Source organism: Diospyros lotus, chromosome 6 (assembly GCF_014633365.1).
Source record: "Diospyros lotus cultivar Yz01 chromosome 6, ASM1463336v1, whole genome shotgun sequence".
Lineage (NCBI taxonomy): Eukaryota > Viridiplantae > Streptophyta > Magnoliopsida > Ericales > Ebenaceae > Diospyros > Diospyros lotus.
In genome coordinates, this window is record NC_068343.1 from 41,667,336 (window position 1) to 41,679,719 (window position 12,384).

Consider the following 12,384-nt stretch of genomic DNA (forward strand, 5'->3'; position numbering starts at 1 on the left):
AGTGATTAACCAATAAGAGTTTTAAAATATCAATAACTAACAGGTAATATTTCAAAGTTCAATGACCAAATAGTAACAAGATACAAAATTGAGTAATTGTTGGTGTAATCAACTCTCATAAAACTGGCTTTTTATTCCACATTAAGCATATGCAAGACTCAATTAAAACATAAAATCCACATCTTCATAATAAAACTGTTGTTACGAACCTCTAGGGTGAATGGCTAACCAGGTCTAGATAAACGTAAGAGTAAGACCCAACGCTGCAGCCAGCAAGGCAATGATGGTCCATGGCGAGCTGAAGTACGTATTATAGGCGTCGTCCATCCAACGCAAGATTTTGATCCTGCCCTGCTTGGATTTAATATAGTCTTCAATTTGGCCTATAATGTTGGCATATCTCTGCGTCGGGGGCACCAACACAACGTCCATCTTATTAAACAGATCAGCCACTTCTTTATCGCTGGCAAGCTCGTTGCGGAGTACGCCAGCAGACCTGAGCTCCTTCATGTCCTCCAGCTGCTCAATAAGAGAGCTGAGGAACACTACGTATGAGCTGATCTCCATGTTGTTGCGAAAGTCTAGACACATCTCGTATGCTATCAGGTTCAGAAAAATGAATCCTGTTGAGCCATCCACTGTGAGCTCAGGAAGTTGTAGTTGTCCAGCAACGAAGTTTGGGTGGAAAAACGTGTTGTTTGGATGTTTCTTCACTCGAATCCCTTCTGCCTTGAGCTCTCGTATGCTCCCAATCCTATATTTTCTTAGCTGCAGGGATTTTGGCTGGTTCTTGTTACTCTCGTCATCCTTGTGGCCTTGGTCACAATCACCACTATTTCCCAGGATGGCCCTGCGGAGATGGTCGAGAAGATGAACTGGGTCGTCTTCGTCTTGGACTGTTACCTTGTGCTCTTGCGATCGCGAGCGCGACACTTCCCCACCCGTGCTTGTAGTCTCCTGCTTTCCTGGTCTCGATGGCAGCGTATTACGGTGAATTTGAAGGAAATTTTCCATGCATTTCTTCAGTTTGGCTTCGTCCTTGCTTAAGAGCTTGAGCACTTGGAAGGGAATTTGGTTCTCCAAGAGGAGCAGATCCTGGTGTACCCGTACCAGCTGGTCAACGCTAACCCGCAACACTTGTTCTGGATCAGAATCAGAATGGTTAGATTTCTCCAACACTTGGAGTACCGAACATCCATCCACAAACAAAATCCACGACTTGATATCTTTGAAGTCTCCATTAGCGAGATCGATATCATCTTTGGCTATCCCGAATGGTGAAAGTAGCGTCGTTAGTTCTTCCTGTCTGTATCTCCAGCAGCCTGGCGAGAATAGCGGCATTAGTTCTTCCAAATGATCAAACATCTTTTTGCATAAATCACGAGCGTCTTTCTTGGTATCTTCAAGAAACATTGATGTCCACATAAGCTTTTGTGCGTCTCCTAGACCTGCGTTACTTTGAAGATGAAGGATTGGACCAATTTCAATCAGCTTGGGCAAGTAGAATGTTTTGAACTCCGCGCGTCCCCCCATGTAACCGGGAAGCCGTTGTATCTTAGGCCTCGAAACTTTATCATCTTTCACCAATCTTTGTTTCGACTCTTCAAATACGTCATATCTGTGTTTGAACCAGTCGTATTTTTCCAAAGGGTGAACTCCTTCTTCCTCAAGCATCATTCTTCAATGCAGAGGGGTAGGTGGGTTTCCAAGACTCCCTGGGGAAGAAAAGGAACTGAGCCAATGAGAACGTTTAGTGGTCAATTAGTTTTGTGCTCTTACTCGGTCAACTTTCAGACAAGATAAAGCACTGGGAAATTCTATCCGCATCCCAGATAATTACTCTTTACATCCCGTATTTATATTTCCTCAATTATTCTCCATTAAAAAGTCTTTATTACCCTTACCTAACTATTTTCTCCCAACCACTTTTTCTTCTTATTTACTCTTCGCAACTCAATCTCCTATCACTTTCACTAAAATTTGTGAACGATCACTTAGAGTGATTATCTTCTTGCTTTTGTTAATTTTCATTCTGTTTTTTTACTTTTCTTTACATATAATGGATGATTATGTCCAAAATTTAATGAGATGTGAAAAGTTTTATGGAGAAGATGATGAGCAGTAGGTCGTGCACAAGCAACATCTTGTGGACTACAATGAACTGCAACAGCAACACATTAATATTCTAAAAACTCAATTTAGTTGTAATTTTAGATTGCTGTTAACTAGAAATAACTAGAAAATGCTGAGAATCATCAGAGAATTGGAGTAAAAACCGCTTTTATAGTCGGGGAACCTGGGTATTCCCGACTGGAATGCATTAGGGAAGCTTGGGTTCCCTGAAAATTTCCAGTCAGGAACCCAGGTTCCCCGACTGTTAGCCGTCGGGAACCTGAAGGTTCCCCGACCACTGCAGTCGGGAAACCCTCGGGTTCCCGACTCGTTACAGCCTTGGGTTCCTCACTCGCATCGGTCGGGAACTGAGTTCCCGACCTATTGAAACTCGGGTTCCTGGGTTCCTCCAACTTGTTCCCAACTTCCCGACCTACTGAAACTCGGGTTCTTGGGTTGCTCCAACTTGCTCCCAACTTCCCGACCTGCTGAAACTCGGGTTCCTGGGTTGCTCCAACTTGTTCTACTTCAATTGATTGTGCATGTGATTGTGATTGTGCTTGTGCTTTACATTTACATATTGTTTATAGACAAACAAATGATAAATATGGTGGTGTTTTAAGGATAACTTAAATCTTAAACTCATTCTCACATTTAAACTAACTTAATCATAATTTTTAATTATTTTTCTTTGCATCTGCTGCTACTTTACCTATGATTTTTCACCTGGTGTTAGAAAATAAATATTATCACTTTTTAAAATATAAAATGTTACAACATCTTTAATTAATTATAAAATTGAAGTTGAAAAGATTTTATTTTTTAAAAGCTTTAAAATTTTCAAAATCAAACAAATAACTATATATAAAAAGACCTTTTTGTTAGATTGTGCTATTATTAACACACTAAGATATTGACGCAATAAAATGTTACAAAACTAAAGACAAAACTAAAGATATTTTTAAACTAACTTAGAAAAAACAATCGTTGAGGGATGAGGAAGAAAAATACTTTTTTATCTTTTTAAACATTTTTGGTAAGTTATCATCTTTTGAGTATCATTTTATTTGTAACAGTAATAGTATGACTTGTCATAATGATACAATTCATTGATAGAGAATATATCATGCATAAGAGCTCAAATTATTTACAAAAATGAGGCACTTTACATAAACTACAATCATAAAAAATAAATTATTGATGGGCTAAAATTCATGATTGACATTAAACAAAACGCAGGAAAATGGTCTTCATAATAATAATACCATTATTATTATTATTATTATTATTATTATTATTATTAATCACTCCAATTTGAAACTTATCTCTCCATCCTATCTAACTTCACTCCCATTTTTCACTTTATTTTATTTGAAACGATTCCCCAAATTGGGTGACCCAACCCGATTGCAATGCGGGACATATATGTCCACATTGTTTTTAAATTTATATTTTTTCTTCTGTTTATATAAATTCTCAAAATTCTTTAATTTATATATTTTATTTAAAGCCCAACTCATTTTTAATTTATGTATCTTATTTTTGTTTTGATAATAGGGATTTGATCATCAAAATTTAGAGAATTTTGAGAATGAGAATGTCGTATCGTTTGATGCTAATTAAACTTTTGTTAGTAATGAGATTTTCAGTAATAGGGAAACGCTTATTGAATGGGTTAAGACAGTTAGAAAAGAAAATGGAATGATTATTGTTATAAAGAGTTCTGAATATGGGGGTATAAAAAAAAAACCTAGAATTCGTCTTGCTTGTGAACAGAGTGAAAAGTATAAATCATCAAAAAGATGAGATGAGACAATAGGAGAAACAAACCGTAGGACGACAGGTTCTAAAAAGTGTGGTTGTCCATTTGAGTTACTCGGTGTTAAATTGTCAAATGAACACTAGATGTTGAAGATTGTATGTAGATTGCACAACCATTTACCAACAGCTCAACTTGAGGGTCATTCATATGCTGGCCGACTTACAGAGAAAGAGAAACAAATTATGATAATAATGTCTAACAATCTTGTTAAGCCTAGAAATATTTTGATGACGTTAAAGGCAAAAGATGAAAAAAATGTGAGTACCATCAAAACTATATATAATGCACGGCAAAGATATAGAATTATGGATAAAGGTGGTCGATCACAAATATAATAGTTGATGAAAAAATTGAAAGATATAGAGTTATGGATAAAGGTGATCGATCACAAATACAACAGTTGATGAAAAAATTGAAAGATTGTAATTATGTAGAGTGGCATAAAAGTGATAGATTATCAGATTGTATCACAGACTTATTTTGGGCTGATCCGATGGCTATAAAGTTATTTAAAACATTTCCCCATGTGTTGATAATGGATTGTACATACAAAACTAATAGATATGAGTATCCACTGCTAGAGATCGTTGGTGTGACATCAAATGAGCTAACTTTTTCTATTGCTTTCGCATTTATGGATCATGAATATGAGGATAATTACACATGGGCAATGGAGAAATTAAAGAGTCTAATGACTCATAATACGTATCCAAGAGTAATTGTAACCGATAGAGAATTGAGATTGATGAATACAATACAGAAAATGTTTCCAACCACGAGTACCTTGTTGTATAGGTGGCATATATCAAAAAATGTGCTCGCCAAATGTAAGAAATTATTTGATAGAAATGAAACATGAGAGAAATTTATGTTAAGTTGGAACCTGGTTGTTTTTGCGTCGACTGAGGATGAGTATGAACGTCGTCTATATGAGTTAACACTTGAGTACCATGCATATGAGGGCGCACTTAATTATGTGAGAAAGACATGGTTGAATGATTATAAGAAAAACTTTGTTGCAGCATGGATAAATAGAATAATACATTTTGGCAACGTTACTACGAATAGGGCTGAGAGTGCACATGCAAAGTTGAAGAGACATTTTGAATCTTTTCAAGGTGACTTAGAGTTATCATGAACAATTATCAATAGTCTTATTGAGTTGCAACATGTAGAGATTAAGAAGTTGTTTGAAAAAAGTTTAACGTTGGTGCAACATAACTTCAAGCTAGCAATTTTTAGAGAATTGCGAGGTGTTATATCGAGAAATGCATTGAATATGATGCTAATACAATCACAACTTGCTCATAGAATTGGGATAAACAAAGTTTCATGTGGATGTGTGACTAGAAGCACATATGGTTTATCTTGTGCACATGAAATTACAGAGTTCATGGTACAAGGACGACCAATTCCTTTATCAATTGTGCATCCTCATTGAACAAGGTTGCAGGTAGTGCAGTCAGCTTATGATGGTGTGTCATCGCAGCTAACGATTGAGCCAGAGATGGAGAGTATATATAAAATGTTTTATTCAAAACCAAATCTAGTGAAGCTAGTATTAAAACAAAAGTTGAGAGAAATAGTTAATCCAAACACGACTTGACTACAACCACCAACCATGAAAGTTAGGACGAAGGTTAAGCTAGCATCAAAGAAGAAAATTTAGGTTGATACATCCACCAAACGTGATCCATCCTTGTTTGAAATAGTTCAATCTAGTCAAGACAGTACATCCCTAACAACATGGATATCCAAGAGAAAAACCACCTGACTTAAGGGGTATGATGATTGTTTCCCACCACAAATACAATCGTTCGTGCATAGTATTGTTAATGTAGAATCAGATGGACATTGTGGATTTCGTACGATAGTAGGGTTACTTGGTATGAGTGAGCACAGTTGGAGAGATATTCATTTTAGTGTGATAAGAGAGTTGCAATCTTTTCATGCGATGTATACGCAATTATATGGATAAGACATGCGTGTGAATGAGTTACTACATATATTAAATTGCTTTGATGACATTGTACCAAGGGAGCATTGGATGACTTTACTTGACATGGGCTATTTAATTGCTTCAAAATACAATATCGTATTGGTGCATTTGTCACGGATCCAGTGTCTTACATATCTTCCACTTAGATCGATCCCTTCTCCAGCAGTACAACATAGGATGATTACTATAGGATTTGTGAATGACTGTCATTTTGTGCAGGTATTCTTACTTGTTTTTTTATTTATTTGTTTATATAGTTATTTATTCATACATTTGTTTTAACAACAATTTTTGTTGCATATGTCATTTATCAGGTATTCCTTAAACCAAACTCACCAATTCCTCCTATCGCACTGAATTGGTACAAATTTCGATGTGATAATGCACGTGATTGGGAACGCCATACATATCCATAATTCAAGCATTTTTATCTCTAGTTGGTCAAGATGTGGCTACACAGGAAGTTTTTGACTTATCTGACACATGATTCTTAGATTGTGTTTCCGAATAAGGCCCAAGGCGATGATGATTTTTCGGGCAAGTTTAATTTTCATAGGCTTCAGCCCATGATTGAAACATTAACCCATATAACCATTTATTAACAACCCAATTTGAAGTCCATAAGGCCATTTACTATCTCTTTAGATGAGAAATGAGCATAAGCCCATTTGCTCAAGAAATGGAGAAGCCCAGCCCATTATGTATGTTAGCCATGTTTTTGGCCGAGAGAGGAAGACGATTAGGCGATTCGGGACTGGGTTTCGTTGGGGTTTAGTGGTCTTATTTTTGGAGTTACTTAAGTGGTGATTTGTTACTCATATCTGAGCCTTCCTATACTGTGTATATTTTTGCATTTTATTTTGTTGATTATATTGCACTAATATCTTGTTTTGTAGATCTTCTGTTTACAAACTTATTTAACACAAGATGTATTTGATTTAATTGACCCATAATTAAAGTTTATGATATAAAGGAGTTTGGTATAAAAGAGTCTCAATTTTGGAAAAAAAAAATATATTTTGTTTTATTTAGTAACCTGATTCATAGTTTGACTAGACAAAATATCAAATGTGATTATATATTTTAACATTTATGCAAGCATATCTTTTGTCTCGCTAGACTTCTACTTGAAATCACCAAATATTTTGTTTTATGGTTGCACTTTTGATATTTATTTTTTAAGATATGGCAGCACCTTTAATACCTTAAAAATCATAATTTTTAAGGTAATATAATATTGGGGCAATAAAATTTCACTTACATCACATATAAGTATTTAAAATAAGTTTTGCTAGTAATGGTAAAATTACTTTTTAAGATAACATGATTAGCTATTCGAGTTATGAAAATAATTTTTAAAAAACTTTGAAAATGAAATCCAAACAGAAAAGGGTTGGCACCATTTACATTTTGGCGATATATACAAACATCATTAGAAGCAATCAAATAAATAAGACTCTACTGAGTGTAGCTTTGAGACTTGAAGTTGAGACTTTAAAAGTACTATTTTTTATCTTTTTCTAAAATTATTTTTAATGGTTTCTGCATTTATATTTTTATTACCATTTCATCGACTAACTACCCTCTTCATTATCCTAACTTACAACAATCAATCAGCCAACTGTATCATTTTAGTTTATTAATGTAACTTCTAACTATCTATTACTTATTTTTTTTTTTAAAAGACTATCATTTTGTTAATAAAAATAATGTTTATATATATGTTATTTTTACATTTTTATTTTAAAGTATTTATAGAAACAACATTATGGATCACAATATTTAGTTTTTCATTTTTAACAAAAAAATAAAAACAAATACAAAATACATAAATAATAACAAACACATGAAAACTAAACTATATAAAGTATAATATCCTGAAAAGGTAACTAGTGACATTGCACCAAATACAAATAGTCTCAAATTACAACAAAAATTTAATCTTTATCAATCATTTTTCTTGTCTCTTAAAGGGGGCTTGGAGCTGAATGATGTGGATTTGAACTCGTAAGTGGTGAATTTATAATTGGTGTTGGAGGTGATGCAACCACTGTCGATATTCGCACCACACTAGAAGACACTTCGCGAGATACTGTATATGCCTGAGACCCAATAAAAGAAGACCCAATAGGAATAGTTAAAATATTATATACCTAAAGACATGCTCGTCTCCACGCATTTACATCCTGAGTGGATCCACCTGATATGACATGCGTAAGAGGAGACAGTGATGCCATGATGCGCTACAAGACACAATTATTTTAAATATGAAAAATTAAACATAATATATTTAAAAATATATATTTAAAAAAATTACAATTACAAAATTAATCTTACCACATCAACAATGGTCATTCTATTTTGATCACCTCTGTCAAATCCAGATCTATGTGCAGGGTTTTATTTGACTCGATGCGTAATATAATGATACCACACCAAGTAATTTTCACTGCACTCCCGTGGCACTCGGTCGAGTTCACCCCGTCGATGTACTGGCAATAAGTGAAAATCTCAGCGATTCCAACTATCATTGATAAATCATAAATTACTTTATATGTTGCCGTAGTTATACCCCTCTTGGTTTCATCATGGGATAATGTAGGTGGAGGTATATTTTGCATATGCCCAAATTGTAGCAGAACCCTCTTCGGAAGATATGATTCAATCATGCCTCCACACTTAAGACATCTGGAGAAGAACGCAATCTCATGTAGTGGGTGTTGTGCACGATGCCTCTTATATGGTGTCCATATAACCTACACGTGTTTTAGAATTTCAATGACGAGCTATATTAAGTTGCAAAATATTATGTGTGAACAAAAAATACCTGATATTCAATTAAGTCTTCAAATTGCTGTCGTAAAGATTGCAAAGAATCGCACTCACAAACAAAAAGCCAACGATGAGCCCTAGGCAACTCGTCAGTATATGCTAAGTTATGTTTACTTTTAGTCAATGAAAAATGTTCGTATATTCAAGTCTGTGTACATTTAATATAAATAATTATTAAGATATATGAAAATATGTCAAATATATGCACATAATAATAAAATTTAAATGATTATCTCAAGTAATGTTAAATATCCACAGATTCTCTTGACATCTCTTCTACTTGCGATACCCAACTATCTATATAAATATGCCAAACAAGCAGTCCCCCATGCATACGTACCAGATACACTTAAGTCTTCCAACAATGCAAGATAGGAAACCGAAATCATGATACCATTCTTATCCACAAATAATGTATAACCAAATAAAAATAACAAAGACGCCTTACTAACATTGTAGATCTCTTCATCCGGAGCTGAATTTGGTACGTTCATAAACGTTATTCTCAGTCAATCTAATTTTACATACGATCCCCGAGTCTCCACTATCTGGCCTATTGTTTTTACTACCGAGACCCCAAGTAATCAACATAGTAAGTTCTGAGCTTCATTATTTGTCAAATGAGGGACTGATACAGGGCTGCCAGCAACTGGTATCTTCAGAATAGTAGCAACGTCATCTAGCGTGACTGTCATCTCACCAAATAGTAGATGAAATGTGTTAGTCTCTGGCTGCCATCTCTCTGAAAAGACTGACACGACTGTAGGATTCACAAATCAATACGTGCATTATATCAAAGATGCCAATCGAGATCTTACGATAACATCATGAATACGTTGCTGATTTGTCAATGGCCAATCAGGAATTCTTTGTCCATGGCTATTGCACCTCAATACACCTCTTTCCTGTTACACAAAAATAATAAAATAATTAATAGAATTATAATAATTAATTTAAATATAAAATTATTTTCATAATTGCTTGCCTCTCTGGCCCATATGCTAACAACAACATGATTTTTAAAACTCTTTAAAATGGATAGATTTTCAAGGTTTCCCAAAAATGATTCAGCAATATCGTCTGGAGCAATAGTAGATGGCTACTTCGGAGCATTAGGAGGTGATGAGTCCATACCTGACTGCTCTGAAATGTGCGTCACTGACTTTGAGATAGATGTATCTACAAAACGATCATCATGACCCTCTACCCTTCTCCTTCTTGTGGAAGCTGTCGGATGCTGATGAGATGAATATAGGCAAGCTCCCTTTACTCCTCTCCCTCGAGTACATGCCATGCTTATAAATAAATGTAGCATATAAGTTATTTTTAAAATAATAATAATCTATTACAAAATTAATTTAATTCATATAAGAATGTTATATTAAATGTCTAAATACATGATGACAAATAAAATTGTTTATAATAAGATTAACAACAATTGAATTTATTAAAAAGATGAGGTGTAAAAATATAATGAATATGAAAAATAATATGTGAGAATAATATGAAATCAATGATATTTTAAAAAATTTAAAAGGTACAAAACTAAAAAAAATAAAAAATAAATATTCGTTTGGGTTTCTCCAACTCGATTTTGAGAAACTTGACCGAGTTCGGACCCCTGAACCGCGAACCCCCGAACCTCGTGGTGTGGGGATTTCTAAAACCCCCTCCCCCACCTTGGCGGCGACAATGGCAGCCACCATCGCCGCCTTCGTCAGCCGTGATGGCGGCGACATCACGGCCGATGGCGGCGACATCACGGCCGATGGCGATTCTACCATATGCGATTATTGAAAAAATACAACTATGAAGAGAAGACGTACCTGATTTTGCAGTCTAGATTTCTTCTTCCTCTCAAAACAATGGCCAGCGATTATTAGGGTTTGATTGAGAAATATGAGAAATGGTGTGGCTGTGACTATGAGGGCATATTTGAAAATTTATGGGCTATAAAGAATGATTCTCGTAAAGAATAAAAATAAAATTTTAATTGATCCAACTGTAAACAGTAATTTATTAGACTGCTGATAGAATTTATCCGTCAAGGCAGAATGCAACGAAAATTCAAATTTAAATTTTCAAAACAGGGCAAATCAGCCACGAACACCCAGGATCAACTGGGCCCCACCAATCGGAAACCCACCACGAAAGTATCCACGAGGAAAACCTTCAAGCTGGCAGGAGATCAGCTGGTTGACTTGGAGCACCAGAACGATCCAGATCTGGACACCACCCACCAAATCTGAAACTGAATCAAAACCCAATCAGAAAACCCACTTCAATCGGAAACCCAATTCAAGGATCCCAACCAGCGATCGAGCAGAAACCCCAGCACACGGACAGAACCCAATCAAGGATCCCCCCAACCGGAATGATCAATCGGATCCACCTCTCCGCGAACAGACCCATTTCGAGAGAACCCCGGACCAGAGAACACAACCTATGTGCTGAGCACTAAATCTGAGGAGCCAGTCTGCCTCAACTCGTCCACCGTCGGAAACCTTGCACGAAACAGAAGTTACCATGGACTCAAGCGAGCGTCCTGCAACCCAGAAAGAGACGTGAAAATCAATCAACCGAGCAGACTCCAATACAGAAAATCCAACCTGCTTCCACACAAAAACCTATTGAAAATTCACACCGAACAGCTTCCGATCCATCACGCGTAAGGATAAAAAATGATCATAGCAGGAAATGCCAGGTCCAGCTTTAGATCACATCAAACACCACCTCACGCATGAACCAGCAGCAAATTCGAGCAGAAAAAACAATTGATTTGTAGCAGGGGAGAGCCACCCAGAGAAAACATAACACCTGCGAACAACCTTGCTAAAAGAAGACCCCAAACGGACCCCAATTAAGGAGACCCATCTCGCAATGTAGAAAACACCATCAGAGAACACACTCCGCGGTCAACAAACGGGACCTCAATCAGAATTATCCTACCAGCGAGCGACCATCGAACAGAACTCCCAACACACAGATCGGCCTCAATTAAAGGACCCCCAACCGAGACTGACCAGTCAGACCCCCAATCCATGGAAAGACCCAATCGGAAAACCTCAAGCAGAAAGGAGCCAACCTGCAACCAGCCTTAGCTAGCAGAAAACCCCAACCGGAACCCCAAAAAGAAACCCCATACCGCGACGAGGAACCGCTTCAAATGAGAACGAAACAAAACCCCGCTGCAAAGAGACGGGGCGATCGCACAGCTACGAACAGCGAAAGAACCACCACTGAGGACTGCAAATCCCAGCAACCTGCAACTCCTGAATAGATTCAAGAAGATGCAGCGAAGAAAGACCCAGAACCAGAGACTGAGAAATGAGAATGGATACTGCGCTTTTTTTTGGCAATCCCGGTATTACTGATTGTTGTTGCAACTTAAAAATTATAATTTTTAATTTTTAGTTTCAAAAAAGTAGGTAAATATTGTTTGTTTTAACTTTTAAAATTTTAGTTTATAATTTTTACTAATTTTTAGAAGAGGTAGAAGTTAATTTTTTTAAAATTGGGTACTCTAGCTTCTACAATTTCTGATTAAATAATTATATTTTTTTTTGATAATTTTATTCTTATTTTTAACAAAAAATTACTCTTCTTTCCACGTAATCAA

General features: G+C 36.0%; 1 protein-coding gene and 1 long non-coding RNA gene across 2 annotated transcripts; both read right to left on the minus strand.

The window, feature by feature from the left end:
- Nucleotides 1-234: 234 nt before the first annotated feature.
- Nucleotides 235-1,677, minus strand: LOC127804532 (UPF0481 protein At3g47200-like). Its single transcript, XM_052341406.1, has one exon. It carries the CDS (start codon nt 1,675-1,677, stop codon nt 235-237), a length of 1,443 nt encoding a protein of 480 aa, XP_052197366.1.
- Nucleotides 1,678-9,213: 7,536 nt separating this feature from the next.
- LOC127804160 (uncharacterized) lies at nt 9,214-12,129 on the minus strand. The gene is made up of 3 exons (XR_008023664.1): nt 10,592-12,129; nt 9,900-10,060; nt 9,214-9,670 (listed from the first exon to the last, which is right to left on the minus strand). It is a non-coding gene; the product is annotated as an uncharacterized LOC127804160 (long non-coding RNA).
- Between the last annotated feature and the right edge of the window lie 255 nt (nt 12,130-12,384).